General features: G+C 39.3%; 1 protein-coding gene across 4 annotated transcripts; it reads right to left on the minus strand.

Moving 5' to 3' along the window:
- Window positions 1-22,651, minus strand: LIN54 (lin-54 DREAM MuvB core complex component). 4 transcript variants are annotated; one of them, XM_009876588.1, is made up of 13 exons: window positions 21,929-22,651; window positions 16,346-16,466; window positions 13,340-13,485; window positions 11,188-11,343; window positions 8,986-9,202; window positions 8,161-8,234; window positions 7,818-8,015; window positions 5,866-5,957; window positions 4,505-4,576; window positions 2,094-2,196; window positions 1,771-1,908; window positions 894-1,096; window positions 1-357 (listed from the first exon to the last, which is right to left on the minus strand). In XM_009876588.1, exons 1-13 carry the CDS (start codon window positions 22,619-22,621, stop codon window positions 156-158), a joined length of 2,415 nt encoding a protein of 804 aa, XP_009874890.1. In that variant the 5' UTR covers window positions 22,622-22,651; the 3' UTR covers window positions 1-155. The 4 variants fall into 4 exon arrangements, with proteins under 4 accessions (XP_009874890.1, XP_009874888.1, XP_009874891.1 ...); XM_009876586.1 differs by lacking the exon at window positions 11,188-11,343; XM_009876589.1 differs by lacking the exon at window positions 11,188-11,343 and having other exon boundaries at window positions 22,601-22,621.
- Window positions 22,652-23,258: the final 607 nt, after the last annotated feature.

A 23,258-nucleotide genomic window follows, 5' to 3' on the forward strand; every position in this document is an offset into this window, starting at 1 on the left:
TCTTGTTATAAAAGATCTTCTGGTTTCAGTCTTATGCAGGTCAATTTACAACAAACACCAAATTCACAAATATTAAATCCTCTATGCCAAACCAAAGTGTCCCTGTGCCTTAAGTGTTCTGTTTAGTCCACTTCGTTGTGGCTCATGTGCGTGAGTCAGCAGCTCATGGCACAAGAGTCACTTTTGGACTTCCCTGCAGAGTTAATAACTCTCATCAAACAGCGTCCAAACTCCTCCAGGATCATGCGCTCTGCTGCAGCTTTCGACTTGCCCATCTTCTCCGCTTGCTCTGCCTGTGCAAGAAGGCATTCACAGGTTGCATCAGTTACCTCCTTGGTTACAAATGTAAAGGGCAGCCTGAAACAAAGAAAGATCCACTCACTCTCAGCAAAAACACACAATGCACCTAACTCCAGGGCTGGGCAACTTTTTAGTACAAGGACCAATGAGATTTCACCTCTCCCATTGCTTACAAGAGCCTTTAGACAACCAGCAGGGAGCAAATAAGGCACAGTTACAGTGAAATGAATTGGTGGACTATTGTGCTTTAGTATCTGTACATTCTGAAGTAGACTTCAAAATGTCCAAGTACACAGAATATTTCTTCAGCATTTACTATAAGAGGAGCTCAAGGATTACATCCTCTCAGTAAAAGGGACACTTGTACTTCATGCTTTCTGCGAGCACAAGGGAAACCAGAAGACAACAGTTACATGTCTGAACACAGCTAAGCTTGGTGTACCCTGGGTTGTATGAGCAAGAAGCTCCATTCACCTAAGTGCTCCTGTTTCTACAGCTTGCACAGATAATAAAGATGACAGGGACATACCTGTCACATACACCAGAAAAAAATATATTAGAAGCAACTGAAAGAGGGTGCTGCATTAACTTACTTTCCACCACTACTGCTGAGTGCTGGTGTTGGCCTTGTCAGCAGATCTGAGATCTGGGAAGATAACTTGGTCTTTGCAGCTGTTTGCTGCTGGACCCTAACTTCTGCAGCATCTGCTAAATGCATCAATGTCTTTCGCTCTGGGCTTTCTTCAAAATTTTTACAGCCAATGCATTTGCATATCGAAGAACACATTATTTTTGCCTGAAAAAACCAAACAAAACATGAGAAACCTGTTGCAACCTCGTCTCCCTTTGTGACAAGTCACAAGGAAAGGAGATCTTGCTTTAGTTTCTTATGAAATAGTCACTAAAAGAAATGATCAAGTAATAGTCTTCTCTCTAAATTCTTCACCTCAAACTTTGATTTGAATATACATTCTGGGAAGGCATCTAATACAAATCAATATTCCCACTAATCCCCTTCTTCACCAACGTAGTTTCCAGTGGAATTTAGATGTCTGAGCTATGAGAGAGGTCAGTCTGCCACTGTCTCTGCATCCACAGACTAATCAGTTAGCTGATGCAACAACCAGCTTTTGTTTTTGTGTTCCACAGACATATCCCAGAGCATCTGTGGGATGCTTATTCAACTCCTCCTAGGGACTTGGTGCAGTAGGTTCCTTTAGCAAATGCTGTTCTTCAGAAAAGGACAATACAAGACTGAGTTCAAAGTTGCTACATGGTTTAAAATTAAACTTACACAACAGAAGCAATCAATTTTGCCATATACATGGCTTTCTGTGTGAACTGCTGGAAGAAGAGATAACATAGCAATAGAAAAGAAAACATATCAATAAAAAGAAGAGACAAAGCAAATCAGAAAAGTCACACCACTAAAGGGAAAAAGCATCTTTAAGATGAGATAATGTGTGGTACCTCATAACATTCGCAGTAGTTTTTGAGACATCCTGAGCGTTTACAGTTACACCCTTTACTGTGTCTCCGATCCGATTCTCCTTCCTTTCCTTTCCCTATTTTGGGCTTGAATGCTTCAGGGTTTCTGTCAAGGCAGGCCTGTCAATGCAGACCCAGAGGGTCAGTCACTGCATGCGCGAAGCAGAATTTAGAGGTGCAATAAAAGAACTTATATCTTGCACATGTAAGAGAAGATAAGGGCATTATACACTCACTCTGCCCTGCACCATAGCTTCAGAAGAGATAAGCTAAACAGCTTTCACCCTGGAGGAGCAGCTTCTCACCTTTATTGCTTTTTGCCTATCATTTTCATGGTCCAGGTTGTTATAACAATTTGTACAGTTGCAGTTATTGCAGAATTCACCATTTGCAAAACAGTCACAATACCTGAAATAGAAGATGCAAAAGGTATCTGTAAACATGACCATTACATTGATATTAGTACTGATGGCAGTAGCAGAAGTCTGGTAACATGGGCATGCCCAGTAAAGGTAAGGGTCACGTAATGCTGAACTCCATGTGTTCAAGTGGTATCAGTCTCATTGCAAAGCCTAAATCCTTCAGCACAGGTCTAGTTGCTGTCTAAAAACACAAGTCTAGCTTAGGAGTGTCCATATGAGCTGATGTTCATATAACACAGGTGCCCATAGCAAGAGAAGCTAATGAGACTTTTTTCTAGGGTGACTCCTAGGTGGCCATTCTGTTGCAGCCACCTCATAGCCAGTTCTTGATCCAGCCAGTTCGGTCAGCCTTCAGGAGCTCTCATACAGCTGAAATAAAAGACAAGCAACTGGAGTGCCAATTGACAGGGAAACAAACACAACAACGAGCCTTTTTTGTTGTTGTTAGTTTCACCCATAAGTTCTCTGCAGCTGTAAACTGATGCTGAGTTTGCCAAAGCATGGTAGACCTCATAAGCTTTGAAGCACAGGTAACTAGGGAAAAGATCTGAAGGATGAGTATAAAACTGTAGTTATCAGAGAGTTTTTAAAGGGACAAGTGTGTGAAAACAATACAAAGCAAACATTGACAGGAAAAGCCAATCACATTGCTATGCCTCTTACATACCTCTGCTACCTGTCACCAAAAACATTATTTCACTATCCCACAAATCTGATATGTGGAAGTACTACCTACATCCCCAGCTCAAACATGGCTTTGGGCCATGACAAACTCTGGCACATTTCAGTGCTTCCTGTACCACCTCCAGCTATAGCTTACGGAAACTGCTTCAGTTACGGAAACTCTTCAGTTTGTTTTCAAATCCTGCTGCGAGCATATACTTATTTGTAGGAGCCTAAACCCCTTGCAAAACTGGCTTTCTGTGGCTTGCCTTGGGTAACACTAACAAGAGCTAAATTAGGGTTGCCTTGGAGTCCACTACAACCTCCATCAGGTCGAATTGCATTTTTGGTGATTTCTAGCATCCTTAATGGTCCCAGGGACAAACTACATGAAAAGCTTTTACAACTTGTAATAACTCTCCTTTCTGTTCTATTTAAAATTCAGTAGTGGGATTGTCCTGGTTTCCAAAACAAACTGCACCAGAATCAACTCAAAGGATCAGTGAGCAAATAACTTCTCTGAGTTCTCTTCTTTGTAGAATAAGCTGTGTGCCTACCTTCAACATTTATTTGGGTAAAAGCAACTCCCCCTCCAGATGGGAGACAGTACCTTTGCCAGAGTGAATGAACCATCTGTTCTGCACCAATACCTAGCCACTTAAAGATATAATTAAAGTAATTTACAAAAAAAGTTTGTTTCCAAACATTCTAATGGTGCAAAGCAAAAAATTATTCTCCCAGAATTTATAGACCATTCAGTTGCCAAAGACTAAGTGGAAAACCTCAAGCATCTAATATATATTCGGCACTATGAAGTCAGTGATGTATGTTGTATAGCATTTGAAAAAAACAGCTACACATCTTTGCATTTACCAAGTTTTCTGTGCAACAGAAAATTTTGAGTCTAAGAATGCACAGAGCATACCTCCCCACATAGGGGTGGGGTACATTACACAATAAGAATCTCAAGCTGAAAAGTTTAAATACACTTCTTGAGTTCACATACTGTTGCATCACTTCTGCTTTGATTTCCTCTTCATTGTCTCGGATTCAGGGAAGCACAGATTAATTTCAGTATCTCCCATTATTTCTCAAAAATCAGTACACAGATTTTGCCTCAAAGAATCTTAGCAAGTCCTTAGCTTAAAATGATTTATGTCAAATTCTTACAAAGACACTGAATGGAACAGCAAAATATCTCGCAAGGCTCAGACCTATCAGTGAAGAATCATTTGTCTATTCAGCCATTTAAGAAAAGATACACAGCCCCATTTTTCTCAAGTACTTGATACAGCATGGTATTACTGATGCGCTTCACCAAAATATAGTAGATACCCATTGGTGATACCATGGAGTGTCATTTCACTCATAGCAACAACAATGCAACTACAGCTGATGAGTGGAATTGGCTCCACCACACAACAAGGCTGCAAAGTTTGAAAACCATAAAAAGTTAGGGCCCATATAGCTCACAGGCTCTGCAATATCTCCACCAATATCAAGAACAACCTTAAATTAGCATCTAGATATAATATTTTTGACATACTTAAGAACATTATATTCTGATACTTGGCATAAATTTGTGATGTCAAAAATAAGGTTTAAAAAACACAAAACCAAGCTTTACTTACAATTTCAAACATAATGACTTAGTACAATTGCAAGGCTTCCTGGGACGGTTTGCAGATTCTGAAGGAATTATTCTGTGGAAGTAAAAAGGTGCATTTATATACACACTGTTTTATCAGTTTCTTCCTATTTTAAATTCAAGTAAATAGCTCACAATAAAAACTTCAAAAAAAAAATCTTTATATTCCTCTAGCATTAGTTTTTTTGGCGACTGCATTTAAGTTATTGTATATAGTGCCTTTCCAAGGCAGGAGTTGGGTTGTTTGCTGCAAATCTGACTTCATGCCTAAAGTAGAAATAAGGCTTAAAGCTTAAATGATGCTAAAGCATCATAACCAAAAACTGGAATCTGGGAAAACCTCCCCAGAACCCCACTACATGCAAGGGGACTAGATCAAACCAAGACTTATGATCTTGTCTTCCCATTTGTTCTAGCTGGAATTAAAAAAATAATAAAAAGGCTCCAGAATAATGAGAAAGCAGGCCAAAACATGGTATTCAGTTTACAGATAAATTTTACATCAGACGGTCTCTAACTGCTCTTAGAACTCAGAATTTATGTCATTAATCACTTTTGATGAGATTCGCTCCATCTCTATCCAGCAATTTATGCACCTAATACCAGAGAGATTAAATCAAACACAATGATTTGAATAGGTGCATCTGGGTTTGGGATTAGCTTGCATCACTTGAGATTGCAGCAACAAAACGCACCTTCACATTTACAATTTCTAGCAAACAACACAAAAGGACTGTGCAGGACAGCTAAGCCTACTGGACTGGCAAAGGGAGAATAATAAATTAGCTGTTATTTTCATCCTGAAAGGAAAAATATAAGACTGAAAAAAAGCCAAAGCTTCCTGTCAGGATCCATTTTGGGCTTTAGTTCCATTTTGCTGTTTTTCTGGATTTCTGCCTGTGCTAAGCATATAGCTCCTATACCACCCTGCACCTTTTTCTAAAAATGCTGAGAAATTGTCTGTAGCTCCCATGTGCTGATGCAAAACGAAAAATGAGCGTTAGGGAGCTTTCAAGTCAACTTCCTGCTACAGGAGGACCACAAATAGAAAGGAAACCACAGCTTTGACCAAGAGACTAGCTCGGTTGTCAGATAAATCCATGTTCTTTAGTCTGAGGTAATAACCACATCACAGTATACTTGATTTTCCTGGAAAATCCCCCAAACCAAACTCCAACACCTCAGCTCCCATTCTTCTTTATAACAGGGCTAAAAGAAGATGCTCATACAGCAGCCCACACTGCAGGGGGTTTTGTGGTTTTTTTTGGTTGGGGTATTTTTTTTGTGTGTGTGTTGTTTCCTGACCCCTCTCCCCCCAGTTTTTTTCTTGAATGCAAAACTCACCCATTGAATGGTAGCCGTGCTTGGGACTGGATACTAGATGTTCCTGTAAAGCCAGTGTTGCTTGCTATAGATACATATGATGATTGTTGTAGCTAACAAAACAAAAAGGTTTATGCATAACATAAAAGAAATTATACACAAGGGGATGTGTAGCTAATCTTTTAATTAGCTTTCCAGATTTTGTCACAAAAATAGTATGCAGAAAATCACAGCTTTAGACATTTGTAGAGTGTGAATGAGGCAGCAACCTCCTGCTACCATACTCAGCATAAAACATTATTTTAGATATTTTTGTTCTCTGTTACAGTGTTTACAGCCATACAGATAACATAAGAGGCTACACATAGAAATTTTTAGACCACTGACAATTCTAGCTCATAAAAACAGGCTCATTTGCTCTCTTCGTCTCCTAAGCAACCCTGCCCCTAACAGGGCAGGATCACTTCCTGCACAAATTACTTCAGTAGCTTCTTTAATGTACAAGTCATTTATTATGGAATTAAATAAAAGCGAGTAAAATGATTTACATTCTAACCTCTGCATACCTGGACCTACAGTAGGTTTTTCATATTAAAAAACGCCAAAACCTCATAAGAAACTGCCAAATTACAATGTTTTGGGCTACCTTCTTTCTTATTACCTATGCACAGTCACTTTCTCCTCCTGAGACAGGTTCTGAAGACAAGTTGGCACATAACAAGATATGGATGTTCTGGGGCCTGGCCAAAGGGGACAGATTGTATCTAGAACATAAAACATCTAAACAAAGGTCCAACAAATGGTATTATTTAGTTTAAAATAATATTTGTGGCAGTGGACTAGAAGGCCACTAGAAGGCGCTAGAAGTGGTCTTCAGGGCCAAACTGCAGCTGTAACAAAACCAGAAAGGAACCAGCAGTGAGCTTGGTGCCCATAATGCCACGAACTGACACTCCTTGTTTGTACGGACTGGCTGGTCAGCCTTCAGCAGAAGGTTTCATTTCTTCTTCTTTTCATTCTGAATGTTGGTCAGATCTTGGCAAAGAATCAAAAACTAGACCTGGGTTGGTGTGACCAGTACCCCCTGCTCCTGATCTCTGCTAGTGTGGTTAGCATAACTAATACCATTTATAAAATTCTAATTGCACTATAAATGCAAGCAGCCATCCTCTGTGACCAAGCAGGTCATGTATTTGTCACTTTTCCCCTTATTATCAGGCCCTGAAGGTTCTGTAAACCAAGTACACAAACTAATCAGATTTCTTCTTCCCCTCATTACTGGCCTCAAGATTTCTGGGCATCAAGCTGATTACTCTCTTCCTTAGTGGCTGTGAAGGTCTCAGGCAGCCAGATAACCAGCTGGTGGTGATGACTCTGTCACAGAACAGGGAAGCGTAACAGCACACAGAGCACTGTCAATAAAATCAAGAAGTTACAAGTCTGAAGTGAGGAACTTGGACCAGAACTGCTGCTGGACAATGAGACCAGTGACCTTCCCGTGCTCAGGGACATCTCCACTGTCATCTGCTTCCTCTGAGGACTGACTTGTATCCTTTTACACAATTTTTGAGTCTAAATTGTAATTGCTATACTGATAAAGCAAAGCATGTATTAAGATCTGAGCTTATATTATTCTCATACATTCAGAGGATCTAGGTGATTAGAAATTATAAGTTGTATTATAAATTCTGTACTACAATGCTTATAAAATGGTATTACACTGATTCTGCTTATAGAAATCTTGTATTATTCTGATTATGAATTCTATACTATGCTAATCAAATAATCCTGTTAAGAACACAAAGCTTTAATTGCAACCACAATTTAGTACCATCATCATTCTGCCAAGGGTCCTTACAAGAAACTTTCCCCTTAGTGTCAGGTGACAGCTGGGGAGGAAGAACCTTTAAGAGGAAGGCAGTATGTTCCACAACAGCATTATTCCCTTATTTATCACTGGGTTAACACCATACCTGTGTGACATACTGAGCTGGAAGGACTGCATACCCAACGTTTCCTGTGCCAGGTGCTGGTGCCAGTACAGTGCCGGGTGGGAGGTTCGTGAGGTTGGGCTGTATCTGCGGCAGCGGAGTGGCTGGCATAATAAGTCTTTGCTGGGGCTGACTAGTAGTGACTATTTGGGAAGTTGGGTTAATTGGTTTAGGCACCACCTGAAGACAAAAGAGATCTTTATGAAATAATTGTTTTGTTGATTCAGAATGCACTTTTAATAATAGAACATTTCATTACAGTGCTGAAACTGGATGTTTTTTTCTGTCCAGCCACCAGGAATATGCCTTTTACGTGTAGGCTCACCTGTTTCACAGTCTGTGCTGGCACTATCGGAACAGACATCCGCACTGGGGTTGTGTTCACCACCACTGGCTTTGCTAGTATCAAGAAACAACTTCACATTAACACACATTATTCACTCAAAGTCCACAGTTCCATCCTCCAGACTTTCCCATGCACATAATAAAAAATTACTTAATACTGTAACTATGTGCTGAGATTCATTGACCGAACTCATGGCACATAACACTTACGTCTAAAGAACACTTTTGTAAACAGGTATTTGGCACAAGAATGCACACACGTGCTTCATTGGGATGGCTTAAAAAACAGCTTGGGTGCAGAGGAACTCTGGATACTGGATTTCCCATGGCAAGAAAAGAATACAAAAATCACAGCTTATTTGAAATCTTATTCCATCACAGCTCTGAAATGCATGGACAAAACCAAGCAGAAATATCTGGCACTTCTAAAGCATTTTACATGGAAGGATATTGACGTTGCAGGAACTTTGGGAATATGTTTGGGGGCTGTTCTGGCTTCACGCTTTTCATATTGAAGATCTGGACTTGCCACAAGTCACTCACAAAGCTGGTAAACTAGAGAAAAGTAACTTAAAATGCTCCGTGACTTAAGGCCCAACTATAGAGCAATTTGACACAAAGGAGTATTTGAACATACAAACCAGAGGTAACAGCAGGACATGAAATTTACAGCAGTCTACCACAAAACAAAGTATATCTGGCAGTCTTGATAGATCTCTTATGTGCTCATTTTAATTCATACAAAACAAACATGAAAAAAACAAGAATAACTTATTTCAGACAATTCATTAGCACCAGCACTTACCCTGTTGAAGAGGCTGTGTATTTGTACTGGGATTTTGACTTGATGATCGGGTTGAACTATTGGCTGTGGTGGCAGTAACAAGTCTGACATAATGGAACTTGCTTCCAGGTACCTGAATCTGCTGAACATTGGGTGCAGTTGCCAAGGGAATAATTGTCTTAAATTGAGATGTTCCCACTCCTCCTACAGTAATAGTCTGCACTGCTGATTTCACAGCCTGTAAAGCAAAACCAGCATAAATTTACTTTGTACAAAGGCAGAAAGAACATCAGCATGTTTATTCCTCAAATTGTTAGGGAACATCCCTCTAATCCATCTGTATCCTTAAGAAGCAAGTCAGCAAGCATGACTTATCTCTATGTGTACAGATACATCCTGTTAAGGCAATCTGCAATTAATACACAGAAATCACTGTGTAGTCCTTGAGAAGGAAACAGAACAGAATTCATAAAAAGCTGAAAACATGAGACAGAGGGCACAATCTCAGAAATGAAAGAAGAAAAATAAAGAGTAGCAAAACAAATTAATTAAGAAAAAAGCAAAAAGGGGAAAGAAAAGGATTTTGGCAGACCGATGCTACTTCACAGATGGAATAACAGTACATATGGAATTTGGAAGACTTCACCTTTCCAATTAGTCTCAAATGACAACTGTAATAACAAGTGTTTATTCTATCAGTTGGATGACAGCACCTTTTCCCAGCCTTGCTGACAACCTCAAGCCTTAATTTATTCCTCCTTTTTCTCCTTCCATCTGACTTCTTTCAGAGCTCAGCTTTTTATTCTCAGTATCTTTTAATATCAATATTAAATGTATCATTGTTCTTGGCATTAAGTTTTAGTACTAAATTTGGTTGATAGCATGATGTGACTTATTAGAACATTTTCCTCGCTCCTCCACTTTCAGCAAGTACACAAATGAAATTTCAATTTCCACACATTTCGCTAGAAATATAAGTCTGGTCTTTTAAAAGAAAGTGTTTTCTGGGGAATTTTTTTTAATATACTGAAACCTCAATAACCCAGAGCAATTCAAAATAAGCACTATCTGCCAGCACAGTGGCAGCCTAAGTGTTATCAAAGGGAGATCAGCATGGGCAACATTCTCTCTGGCACCTAAATTAGTGGCTGCCACCCAAGGACAATCAGGAAAAGTGTAAAATTCAAGAGACCGTTCTTCTAAAGGCATGTTCTTCAAGCCAGGTGTTCTGTCAGATAGCTTTGGATCAGAACTCGGTATGTATACCACACAGCCATCTCTGTTTTGTCATTTGGGGTGCTTGCATTAGAGTAAGTTAACCTTTTAACAACTGCTTCAAAAAGACAATTTTGCCAGTTTTACTCTCATAAAAAAAAAAGAAATCAAATCATGCTGATGTCCACATCCTCATATCAGCATTCCAATTATCACCTGTATCAGTAAAACAAGACTGGCAAAGTCTGTCTGAGGCTCTGGTCTCATGCTGTACGCACAACTGTGCCCACCAGCTGCTACAACCACTCTCACTCTGGTTATTCACGCTCAAATGCATTCCTTTATGTTTAACAAAACAAGAATATAGACATTAAGGCAACAGAAGATTCATTTAAGATTACAAAAGAAGAAAAAAGTAAGAAAAATAGTTTGTAAGAAAAGGTCAGTTTTGTCTTATCATTCATTAATGCAAATCAATTTATCAAAGCTACTGTGGAAAACCCTGATATTCTTTCTATAAATGAGACACAGGAAATTAATAATTACTAATTCTGTAGGTCTCAAGACTATAGTGTCTTGCTTATGCAGACTTCTACCACAAGAGTGTAAATTCCATTGTTGCAAACCTCAGAAACATCTGGAAAACAGCCCTAGTCAGTTGCATAGAAGAGATAGGACCATCCAGAGAACTCTTCCTCGCATCACAGGGAGCCTTTCAGATGACTTGGGAGATTCAGCAGACAGAGATAAGAACTTGTGCCAAGTGGGATTTTCCAGCTTGGCAAGCTGCTTTCTAATAATGTGCCCTTGTACAGGCTTGCAATAGTTTGCACCCCTTGACTGAAGCAGCACATGCTCCTCAAGGCAATGCATTTGTCAGTTCTTAAGCAGACAGCATTACAAGAACATTTTGGGACTGACCACTGCCAATTTGTGGTTCAACACTCTGGTTTCCCATGAGACATGAGACAGAGACATGCTAGAAGACAAAGGAAAGTCAGTCTGTACCTGGGCAGTTGTGTGGTTGACTATAGCCTTCCCAGGCGAGGAAGGTGCTGACTGCTGCACTGTGAGGATCTGCTGTCCTAACGCTACATTCAGTGGGACGCTCACTGTCTTCTGGGGGGAGTTGGGAGGCTGGGAGGCCACTGACACCACTGTTAGCTGCTTGGCAAAACAAAAAAGCAGTTTAATTCTCTGCACAGCATATAAGACCCTGTACATATACATTCCCTACCTCATGAAAACAGTTCTCCACCCATATAAAGAGTTCTTTCTGTGAGAGCAAGGGTGCTTTATTTAATTACAACCCACATGGGTCTGTCTATGCAACAACAGCATATAGACACGTTGGAAACTTCAAGGCATTGCTGATTTCCAGCACCAAAAGGCCCCTGCAGAAAACTAGCACAGCTTCTGAGGTTTGGGGTTTTTTTATGTTGTTTGGAGTTTGTTTAAGGAAACTAGCCCACTGGAGCCTGAGCACTGTCACAATGGATTTTCTGAATGACAGCTTTGTAATTGGTACCATTTAATCATAAATGGAAATTCTGAAAGAAAAAAATAAAATCTCAGCTTACACTCTTGATTCAGCCCAAGTATAAGAACATCAGTTTTTTCAAATCTACTTTCCAGATTCCTGTAGACATCCAGTCTTCTGACCATTTTACTGCAGAATGCAGTGTTTGAATACTCTATATAACCACACCCCTTCCAAGGGTGGTTTTCTACCTTTTGTTCTAAACTTCCTTCTTAATATTTGAAGAAAACTCCCAATTTTTTATACCATTTGCTTTTAAAAATTACTTAGAATTACTTACCTACAGTGAATTCAAGATGTAACTCTAAGGAGTGTTTTCAGCCCCACTCATTGTTACTTTTGATTCCAGACCTTTTTAAAATTATTTTTTTTTTACTTCTTCCTCATGTTGCTTCCCTCACAAATAATTCTCAAATATAAGTCTTTCTCTCCATTTGTATAACAATACATAGCCAAAACATAGAATCATAGAATGTCAGGGGTTGGAAGGGACCTTGAAAGATATCTAGTCCAAACCCCCTGTCAGAGCAGGATCACCAAGGGCAGGCTACACAGGAACGCATCCAGGCATTCTCATCTATCTTCTTAGCAATCTCTGCTGCATTCCTGGCAAAACTCAGAGAATTCTTTACTCTTATACTGTTTTTTATATATGATATTTAGTTTGCATGTATTATGCATCTTTCCCGGTCGTCAATTCTTCCTTTTCCATCAATATTCCTCTTCTCAAGATAATATTATCAACTCTAAAACACCATGACACTCATCTGCAATACAGCTTACAATGCATGAACTACCCTTTTTATCTACTGCCCACCTGTGTCAATCTCCAGTTCTGTATTTGTCAAGGACCGCTGCAAATCTCATTTACTTCAGACATGATTAGGGGACTTAATTATCTATGCAGTAGCAGGCAATGGTTAGTAAGTGTTGACCTATTAACATCATTAAGGTCTCCTCTTAAATAGTGTTTCGATGTTTTATGAAGGCATTAAAAAAGTACTGTTTGAGCACTTGGCTAAGAGACAACAGCTACTCTTGGAACAAATGCTTAGGGAATGGTAAGAAATGGCAAGAATGGGAAACTAATGTAGTAAGGTATATTTATGTGAAATGACAGTAAGGGAGCCTAGTCAGTTGCATAGAAGAGATAGGACCATCCAGAGAACTCTTCCTCGCATCACAGGGAGCCTTTCAGATGACTTGGGAGATTCAGCAGACAGAGATAAGAACTTGTGCCAAGTGGGATTTTCCAGCTTGGCAAGCTGCTTTCTAATAATGTGCCCTTGTACAGGCTTGCAATAGTTTGCACCCCTTGACTGAAGCAGCACATGCTCCTCAAGGCAATGCATTTGTCAGTTCTTAAGCAGACAGCATTACAAGAACATTTTGGGACTGACCACTGCCAATTTGTGCTTCAATCCTCCGGTTTCCCATGAGTGATGAGAGACAATTGCAAAAAATCTAGGTTAGGCCATTACTGCAGAGCATTGTGGTGTACAGTGGGGACTCTGGAGTGAGTGGTGGGATCATAAACAGTGTGTTGCAAAGACACAGAGAACTTCACTCAGACTACTGTGCAGGAAAGATAAAAGGCTGCAGCCAGAATCAGGTCCTTACCTTATTAGGGGATTTGAGTGGCGAGATGGCTATTTTATTTGGTGTCTGTTGTGTTGTTGTACTCAACGATGATCCAATTACTCCACTCTCGGAGATGGTTATTGTTTTTGGTGGTGTTCCTGGAGCAGACTGTGAAAGAACCCTACCTATAAACAACAAAGATACAGTCAGCTCAAGTTACCCCTGTTTACATTAACTTCTAAAGTAAAGTTTTCTCTGCATATCGTCCAATTGATCCCTACTTCTGAAAGTGTATTACCCAGTAGTAAGGACATTGGCATTCTTATGTTAGGTCTAGTAACAAAGAAAAAAATAATTGGTATTACTGCAAATAAGACAGTTCACTCAGGCTTAAAAAAGCTGAAATACGTTGTGCTTTCTGTGATGTTCAGGTGAAAATTCTTTAAAGCCTGGACCGCATCCTGAGGCACGCAGCCCTCCAATACGCCTGCGCTCCATACAAACAGATGGCAGTTTCCTAGGAACTCCCTGGGCTGCTGCCAACGCGCAGAGAAACTGAGCATCTCTGGGGGGCTATGTCCTTTTAAAACCTGGGCCTTCAGAAACATGATGTGTCACAGTGAACCAGAAAAAGGCATTTGATCTGTCTACACTCAGCTAAGTTTTTTTCTTCTTTTAGTAGTTGTTTTTTTTCACTGCCTAAGAGAGCATATGACACTTCCATAAAAATATGCGTTGTGGTGCAACTCTATAAACTATCTTCTTTTACAACAGCAAAAAAGGTTAAGCATGAAAACCAGCAGCTAAAAATCATGAGATCAGTCCTAGTAACACTGCAAAACTCCCAGATTATTTTTTTTTAATATTTCAAAGTTTTTTTTCCAAAGAGCGCTTGATCACTGAGCTTTCCTCTGCTGCACTTTGGTTCAGACTCACTTCTGTCATAACTTCTCTGTTACCCATTCTCTTGTACTACATTTATCAAAATGAGAAGCAAGCAAACAACAGCATAACTTTTCCATATGAAAGTAACTAGTGGCATGAAAATAAAGCCAACTAGAACTAACAAGAAAAAGCATCATCCTCGTGGAAAGCAGCCATTCTCTGAGGTCCACATGATCTAAAAAATCTTCACTTCTGTGTAGTCTAAGTAACAGTGCAGATAGTTGCCAGCAGCTGGTAAAGCTACATGCAACCTGAAAAATGTCAGTCTGTGGAATTTGACCATCTACAGTATTCAATGCTTTGAGTTTGTTTTTCCCTCAGGACAGCTTTCCCTTTCTCACTGCATCCCCTCTGTGCCCTGGGCATCAGCTTCCTAAACAGAATCTGGCAGCTTATATTGACAAGTCTTTCGAATTTACAACATCTGCATCAGTTTGCAGAAATTTCCAGTCAGTTACATATATTTATCAGATTCATAAAAACGTACATACAAAAATTAAATCACAACACACAAATGTTACAGCTTCCCCAAAATGACGGCAGCCTCTTAAAGCTGGCAAGCTCTGCTGGCTGTTTGGGATGGCAAGAGGAAAGCATTTGAGAAGCATTCTAACCTCCCAGTAATGCTTCTGTCACAGGCTGATGGATGGGTACTCCTGATTTTCCAACATATTGATTTAAAAGCTAGAGATCTGTTATTTTGTAACATATCTGCTTGTCAATATTATGTATGTGTGTTTTGATTTGGATATTTACCTTCATTATGGAGGCAGCAAACTTAATACCATGCTCTCATTAGTATTATTTTTGTTGTGGTTCCTTACTGTTTACAGTTTCCATGTATTGCCAGATGAAAACGTAATGCAGCTCCAAGAGGCTTGTATCAGAGTTTTAAACGTTTTTGGGGGTTTTTTTTTGTTGTTGGTTGGTTGTTTTTTTAACACACAAACAGCTTAATTCAGATATTTACAAGCATAGTGAAGCAATTTTCTTATTCACATATCTATACATTTGGTATCGAATTGTTTGAGAAAAGGGAAAAACTGAGGAGTGGAATTGGGAAACCCTTTTTCACCTGAAACATGAGTTGCACTACAGGGTACAGACAGCTTGACAACTGAAGGAAAAGATTATGTTTCAGTTATGTGCCATTCACTCATATCTGTCAAAGGTGAATACCGGCAACAGTTGCCTTCTTTTTAAAATCAGCTCAAGTCCCAGTTCTGTAAAGGCTTAACAGATTTGGTTAAATATGTGGAAAAGATTTTAGGCCTACTTGGGTTGGTCAATCTGGAAGCAGTTGAAGACATCCTTCAAAGCTCTGAAGACGACTCTGGCTTCCTACATTTGTCCTTTTGAGATAATTTACACGTCTCAGATGTTACTTGCATACATGTAATGATGCATTTAGCAAGGGACACATCAGTCCCACTTCTATAACAAATAATGATTACATTGTTGTTTTTTTTTTTTAATTTGGGGTTATTTTAAAGGACACAAACATAGATTCCTTTTCCAAAGAGACAAACCAGTTCTTATTTGGCTTAATACTTTCTTAGATTCTTTTGTGATGTTTATTTCTGAAGTAGGTGAGCAACTTAAGAGAAACAACAGAGCTTTATTCACTTTTTTTTCCACTCAAACATTTTCCCTGTTATTTGTATGTATTACATTTAAGTGCAACTATAAGCACAGATTAAAGTAATACAAGAGCATGTGTCTCCTTTTTCCCCTGTGTATTAATATAATCTATCTACAAATGCTTTCTGTTTAGTGAGTAGTCCTTCCTCTGGAAGTGAGATATTTTTTCTCCTTCCCCAAATCCTTTCCCAAAAAAGTAAAAGCATCTTACAGTAAAAGCAAAATGACCAAACTCTACAATCACAAAGATAATTCTAAATGAGCAAAGTGTAGAGGTATCAACAACTGCATTTATCTCCTTCTACGCACAAAATTCTCTGCTTTTTTATTTTTTAATTGCTTGAGTACTTCAACAGAAACTACAGTAAAATCATTGACATAGAAAAAATTCTACTACCACCATCTCTTTGATCAGCCTTTTAAGAATGGAAAAAAAAAACCAAGTGAAAATAGTACAACCTGCAATGACCGGTGACACTTGAGTGGTCTGCCCTGTAACAGCTTTGCTATTGATTGGTTTTGCAAAGATCAGCTTGGTAATCACTGGGCCAGAAGTTGGGGTTCGGGTCTTCTTCGCAATCTGAAAGATGGAGGAATAAAGATCTAAAGTAACTTGAACATTTTGAATCTAAATTACTGTATTGCTAAGTACATTAGAAAATAAAAAGGGCAATACTCCCATTCGTAATTAGAAGAATAATTGCTTATCTCACATTTCACCTCCATTTTTCACTATGGAGAGAACTAGGATATTGTTCATGCCACTTTAGAAAACCAGACACCAAAGAAGGATAGTCAAATGCCTTTCAGCTTTTTTGTAAGATATCTCTCTATGCAAACATACCTCATTTTCAAGATGCTGAAATTACTTCTTATATGCCATTGATCTATATAAAAATGTTAAAATTAAATGCACAACGTTAAATATTTGAAGCTTTAAGAAAAGTTACTTCTTCAGCCAACCAGGACAAAAACTTTTCCTCAAGTGATTTAAATGACAACTACCGCTCTGAAACATCTCTTGACCTATTCTGACACAGCAGCACACTTTTATCCTGCAAATGAGGAAACAGCCTTGTGCAACAGTTCTCAAAAAGTACATGGATCATCAGTTTCTGGAAGTTTTGGCTACTCAAGAAAAAAATTAGTTGGCTACATTCAGGTACAAGGGGATCTTTTTTTAATGCCTGTGATCCAGTCTCCTGAAACACAGCTGGTCCAGGAGCATGTACATGCAATTCAGTGAGACACTTGAACTCATAATCTTTATAAGCAGGAATTTCTCATCTTAAAAGTCTTAAACAAGACTTTTTCACCTTTTCCACACTGATGGAAGTTAACTGTTAGCTGCATTTACCCTAATAGTTTCTATACACAAGCATCTAGCTGGCAAATATTAGGAAGTTACTTCTTTCAAAGACTATTTTAACCCGTTGATTGCAGAGGCTGCCTGCCGATGCAGATGATGGCTAGGATCTTCCCTGAGTCCAGGTGAGCACACTGGAAGGCATTAATAAAGCCCTTACATATCAGGCCCATACTCCCTCTCCTCCACCACTCAGAGCCACTCACATTCCAAAAACACCAGCCACCAAATCCAGCAATATCAGAGAGACGTGACATTGGTATCCATGTGGGGAGCCATTTCTCAAAGGTGCAGAACCACCTTTGTTACTCAAGTAGCTAACTGGAGAAATCTCACTGATGTGCAGAGATACAGAGACGACAGCTACTTTTAAGTCTGAGAAAGTTGTGAGTGCTTAAATGAAGCAATTGAGTAGGCTGAATGTTATGTTTTCCTACACAAAATGCTATTTATAGAATTTGCTGACTGAAAACACCTCCTTAACGGTAGAGTAATGCCAAAACATTCAAAGCATTCAGTAGCACATAATGAATATCCCAGCTGCACCACAAAGACCGCCATAAAGCTGTATCAACTCCCAGCAGCACACTCATGGCACGGCCAGGGAAGCCAGAGCTCCCCCTTGCTATGGCACTGGAGCCCTCCAGCCTTCCGTGGAAACCAAATGCTGCCTCTGCTTGTCTCAGCTGTGTCTAGCCAAGGGAAGCCAGCAATAAACAGCTCTGATAGCAGGCAGTGACAGAAAACGGACCTTATCTAAAAGCCCTACACTGCTCCATAGTTACAGTACAAGAGTTCCTCCTTAGACCAGGGACAGGTGAATGTCATTTGCCCAAATATGCTGTACTCAAGCCACATTAGCTTCTTTATAGGTGGCATACAATGGTCAAGACTTAAAATGAAACTGAAAAGGCCTCCACCCTGCTCTTTCTGGAGATAAATTAACTAAAACCTTGAAAGGTAAGTTGTTTGAACGAAGAAGCTTGATTCACAGCCCAGTTAAAAAATTTAACTTAAAGCCATTGTAACATTTCAGGGATTCAGTTCTTCTAGGACACACACAGGTGATAGACGAGCAGGCATTTTATCAGTTGATTTTTCTGCACATTTGCACATATATTAATTTCTGATAAATTCCCCACATTTCATCTGCTTAATTTGAGATTTCCAATCTCATGAAATGAATCTTACCCTGCCATAAGGTATTAATCATAATTCAACTGTTACTGCTTTTACTCTCTGAAGCAAGTGCAAAGTCTGGCTCAGTACATGATCAACATCCAGCAGGAACTACCATGTCTGAACGACAGCAGTCATTTCCCAGTAACAGTCAATAAATGTGCTTAAATTACATGAATACATCTATAATACTAGCTACCCATTAACATGACGTGTTTCATAAAAAATTTTAAAATCCCAGGACAATATCTGGTCCACACAAGTAGCCCTGCTTCTCTCAGACTCAACTTGTAACATCCTTCTCAGACAAATACCTCTCTGCCCTTTGGGTGAACTTTTTGTCTATGAAGAAGGAGGTCTAACAAATGAATAAACCCCCTCAGGGTTTAGGAAACGTGATAAAACTCAAATATGTTTGGCTATAGTGAGGAACAGCCCTTTGGTCCCTAAGTGTAGGCAATGCACTCCTGTCCTTACTTGCTGCCAAGTGAGCCTTTATGAGGTTTTTGCCACTGGAGCTGATGGCCCCAGCCACCTGCGAGAGCCTTCTAGGCATCTGTGGGAACTCGCTATCCATTTCAGTAGAGACTGGAGAAGACAGAAGAAATAATCATGATGACAGATTGTCCCTTTGATACTTCAGAAAGAGCAAGTTCTCTGGAGTCCTCTGCCATTGCCTGTATCAGTCATAAGAAGCTTAACATTATTCCTCTGCCTATGTAAGCTCTCTGCAAGTTGCTTTGAATTAGACTGCAAAAATATTTCCCAGGGCAACAAGCTCTTCCGTAAGAAAATTACAACATTTAGAAGCACACCAACCTTCTTCCCCCTACAGAGAAAAAGAGATCTGCAAACATAAAAATAAATAAAAATAAAGGGTCAGTCTGTGTATTCCTAAGCACTTTCCACTAAAGATGAACTAGCAAGTTTCTACAGTCTGATTTTGTTTTCAGCTGTTAAATCATGTTCTATTCATACAGAAAGAGAGGCATGTATACTTTGCATTTAGTGCCAGATTGAATACCTGCATAGTCAGCTAAAACAAAACAGATAACATATTATAAATCCACTCCATAGATTACTTCATGGGAGCTTGTCCAAATAGCCACGCCCTATGTAATTTATATTTGGCATAATATGAAAAATTATTAGGAATAGGAGAACAGTATACATCAGAGAAGATGAAGAAATATAGCTAAGAATGAGAGTTTGCTCTGAGGTTACAAAGTGCAATATCCTCATTAAGGATATGGTTGTCATTATAGCTTTCAAAAAAGCCTCTGCTCTTGACTCAGCACAGGAACATTTAAGAGTAGATCAATTCCTGTTACTTGGCTTCAGGAAACTGAGGAGCATTACTTAGCTGTAAGGTGCTTTTGCTTGCACAAGGTGATATGTGCCGTCAGCAACTGAAATGCAGTAACTTGGCGATTGACCTCTGTTCTTTGTCATTAGGAATTCTACAGGTTCCTTAACAGAAGCCGTACTAATGGACTTGCATCCATTTGTAAATCTACCTAATTGCAGTTTGAGTAAATTTGTTTTGTAAACCTTTACTTCCATTTTTAAACCTTTGCTTCCATTTGCAAAACAGATTGAATTGTTAACACCTGGCATTCCTTCTTTCCTAAAAGGACAGGAGCGGGTAGAAATGAAAAGCAAGAAGGCAACGTTCAGTTGGTTACAAGCATCTGATACCACAGGGAAGATTATTACATTGACAAGCTCCAGGCAGTGCTTTTCCCTGTAGGAAATTTAAGTATCAGAGGGATCTATGAGGTCAGGCAGGAGATTCTGGATCTACCCTGTCAGGAATGAGAGGGGGCAGTAACCCATGCCTTGATTCCCTAGTTTAGAAAACTGAAGTAACGCATTTACTCCATCATTCTGAACAAGCCTCTTAACCTTTCAGTAAGTGGAGCAGAAGCTGTGCATAGCTCCCTGCTTCCTAAGAGTCTCGTGTAACCTATCTCTTTTTGCTTGGTGAATCAGGTATTTCAAATACAAGACAACACAGCAATTCAACTTGGTGCTGAAAAGTGAATTGGTAAAAGAGCAGACGACGAAGAGCTCTCTTTGGTTCTCCTTATATCCTCACTGTCATACAGGCTTTGCAGATCATTAGAAAAACTCAATTAGCCTAACCATAATCTAATTGTAACATTTGAATTCTCAGCACTTGAGAAAACAAGGTGAAGAAGCACTTGAGAAAACAAGGTGAAGACCGTGGGCTTCACCTGTCTCCAGAGGTTTATTACTAACCCTTGGCAGCTTGTTTTGATTTAGTTAAAAACGGTGTGGACAAAACTACTGGGAAAGTGCATTTGCATTCAGCCTGGGACTCCTGCCTGTGTACAGGCTTAAAAACAATGATGTGCCTGCTGGTGTTCTACTTTAGTCCAAGTGCATTAAAGCAGGAGTTTGGTCTTGCAGATGACACTCAACCAGATGTCACTTAAGAAAATTTATGTGTTTCAAAAAGCCATTATTAAACATGTTTTCCCACAGGTATGATGTAGCAACAAAAAAAGTAGAAAGCAGAAATCAGTGCAAGGATCATCTGCAGCTTTAACACAAATCATCGAGAGTCACATTTGCTTGCATGAAACAGTAGTTGGGGAAATTCCCATTTGGCCAATAACATGCTTATAAGTTTGCCATTTTTTCACATGCAGCAGATTTCTTGCTTGATTTAGAACGCAAAATAAATATTTTTGCATCATAATCTGCATTGAGTTCTACTTTTCCTTCACTTTCACAAGGTCTTACTCCTGCTTCACTGATAACTAGAACAAAGTCACTCACATCTAGTTCTGCCATATACCAGATGAAAATCACTCTTTGGGTTATAACCCAAGCCTTTTCAATACATTTTCAGATTTCAGAAGATTCACTATCATTTCAAATATCTCAAGATCCATGACAGAGATCAGGAATAAGACCCTGAAGTGTCCAGTTTATGACAGCATCTAGAATATGAGTATCTATTAAAAAGCCCATATAGACTTGAGGCAGACAAGATATACTTTTCTGTTCTTTTTCAAATGCTAGGAGTTTTTCTCAGAGAATTTATTTAAACAAACTGAATGTAATAGGCAGAAGCTACTCTCATACAGGAGTAAAGTAGCATACACTTTGAATAAAGAACATCAGGCATATAGAGTTCAATTCGGTTCAATTCCTAAAAGCACATAGAATTTATTTTTATATAATGAAATTAATGAAATAAAACAGGAAAAATCTCTTCCATTTACTGAACTTAAATAGCTCACTTTCTCTGAGGCAAATCCTAAGTTTCTAGACGGTAGCTACAGGTAAAGGGCATAAAATGGTAAACATCCACAAATGAAAGCATTGTCTAAGATCAGCATTGTATTTAATACAAGGAATAAATGCAAAGGCTAAAAGCAAAAGTGTGTCACTCAGACACGGAAATGGACAACAGATGCAGCAATAACACTATTTTTAAGATGTTTCATCAGCATAACTCACTTTACCTGTACTGTTTTTAATTGTTGGGTTTGCAAAACAGAAGGCTGGGCTGCAGGGTTCATCAGCTGACTTCCTTGTGTCAAAGCTGAGACACCAACAACAGGTTTCACTTCTGAACGACCTCCAATAACAACTTTGATCTGCTGGCCTTGTACCTTGGAGTCTCCACCTTGGGCTTGGGACATTGCCTTCTGTGCCTGTGGGAGCTGGTTGTGGGGTAATGCTAAAACAATGGGTTGACCAGACTTGCCCAAAGTTGTTACAATTAGCTTTTGCCCATCTGGTTTAATACTCTGATTGCCTATTTTAATATCGGTGGTCTTGTTGAGAATAATTTGATTAGCTGATATAGTGACAGGGGTCTGAGCACCAAGTTTCTGGAGGCCACTTGGAAAGGTAGGCGTTACTACTGCATTCACATCAGTTTTTGGGGTTGTGGTGTTCACTGCTGTGTCGCCTGAGTGATTGCTGGGTGCTGTAACTGATTCTGTGCTGACTGTGGCCGTAGTTGAAGCTGATGAGTCGCTAGTTGAGCTTATATTCACTATTTCTTCCAGTTCTGTTTCCATGGGAATAGAATCTCCCATTGGTGATGACACAATAACTGCTTCAATGCTGCCATCTTCCACCAAAGTTATACCAGTGTCCATTATTTCCTCAGGGAGCAAGCTGTTGACTTCTGCTGAAACCACCTCCATTTTAACAGTTGTGGCAGTGATGATCGGAGCAGGTACTGCAATAATATTTTTAAAAGTTATTAGCTTCCAGAAAATATGTTTTCAAAACTTATTAATAAATATTACTAAGGAAGAAACTATAGGACCGGAATTTTTCATACTGAACGTATGCATGCATAGTAAGGATATAATGAAAAAAACTGTTATCAAAACATGACACACTGAAACTGAATTTACTCTCAGTAAGAATTTATATTAAACCTGTTAAGCATTATCCACTGAAGTCAAATCAAGGCACTGTCTTGGTGCGGATTACCACTCCAGTCTTGACAAGACAGTACACAATGAAGTAATGTTTCCACCCCAAGATACAGGGAACTCATTCGCAGGCATTTAAGCTTACTGAAATATATAGCAGGAGTTAAATAGCTTTAAAAATCCAACAACTGATAATGGCTTTTATCATACATGTCAGGTTATCTTGCCTCAAGAGACTTTCTATCCACACCAGATGTAACAGGGATTAATTTTTGCCAAATCCCCATTTCGGAAATCTCAAAAAAAAAACCCCACCCCAAAATAGCTGTCTAGTGATGGGCTTTAACAACACCACAAGTTCAATCACCAGCCCACCTATCACAGTACCAAGCCAAAGCCC

Source organism: Apaloderma vittatum, unplaced genomic scaffold (assembly GCF_000703405.1).
Source record: "Apaloderma vittatum isolate BGI_N311 unplaced genomic scaffold, ASM70340v1 scaffold44689, whole genome shotgun sequence".
NCBI lineage: Eukaryota > Metazoa > Chordata > Aves > Trogoniformes > Trogonidae > Apaloderma > Apaloderma vittatum.

What these genes read in the sequence shown, in the direction of transcription:
- LIN54 (XM_009876588.1), bottom strand. Translation starts at nt 22,621, where the DNA reads ATGGAGGTGGTTTCAGCAGAAGTCAACAGCTTGCTCCCTGAGGAAATA. An exon ending in TACACAGCCTCTTCAACAGG is followed by an intron (nt 8,235 to 8,985) that starts GTAAGTGCTGGT and finishes TCTTGATACTAG; the next exon opens with CAAAGCCAGTGGTGGTGAAC. An exon ending in CAGCACAGACTGTGAAACAG is followed by an intron (nt 8,016 to 8,160) that starts GTGAGCCTACAC and finishes TTTTGTCTTCAG; the next exon opens with GTGGTGCCTAAACCAATTAA.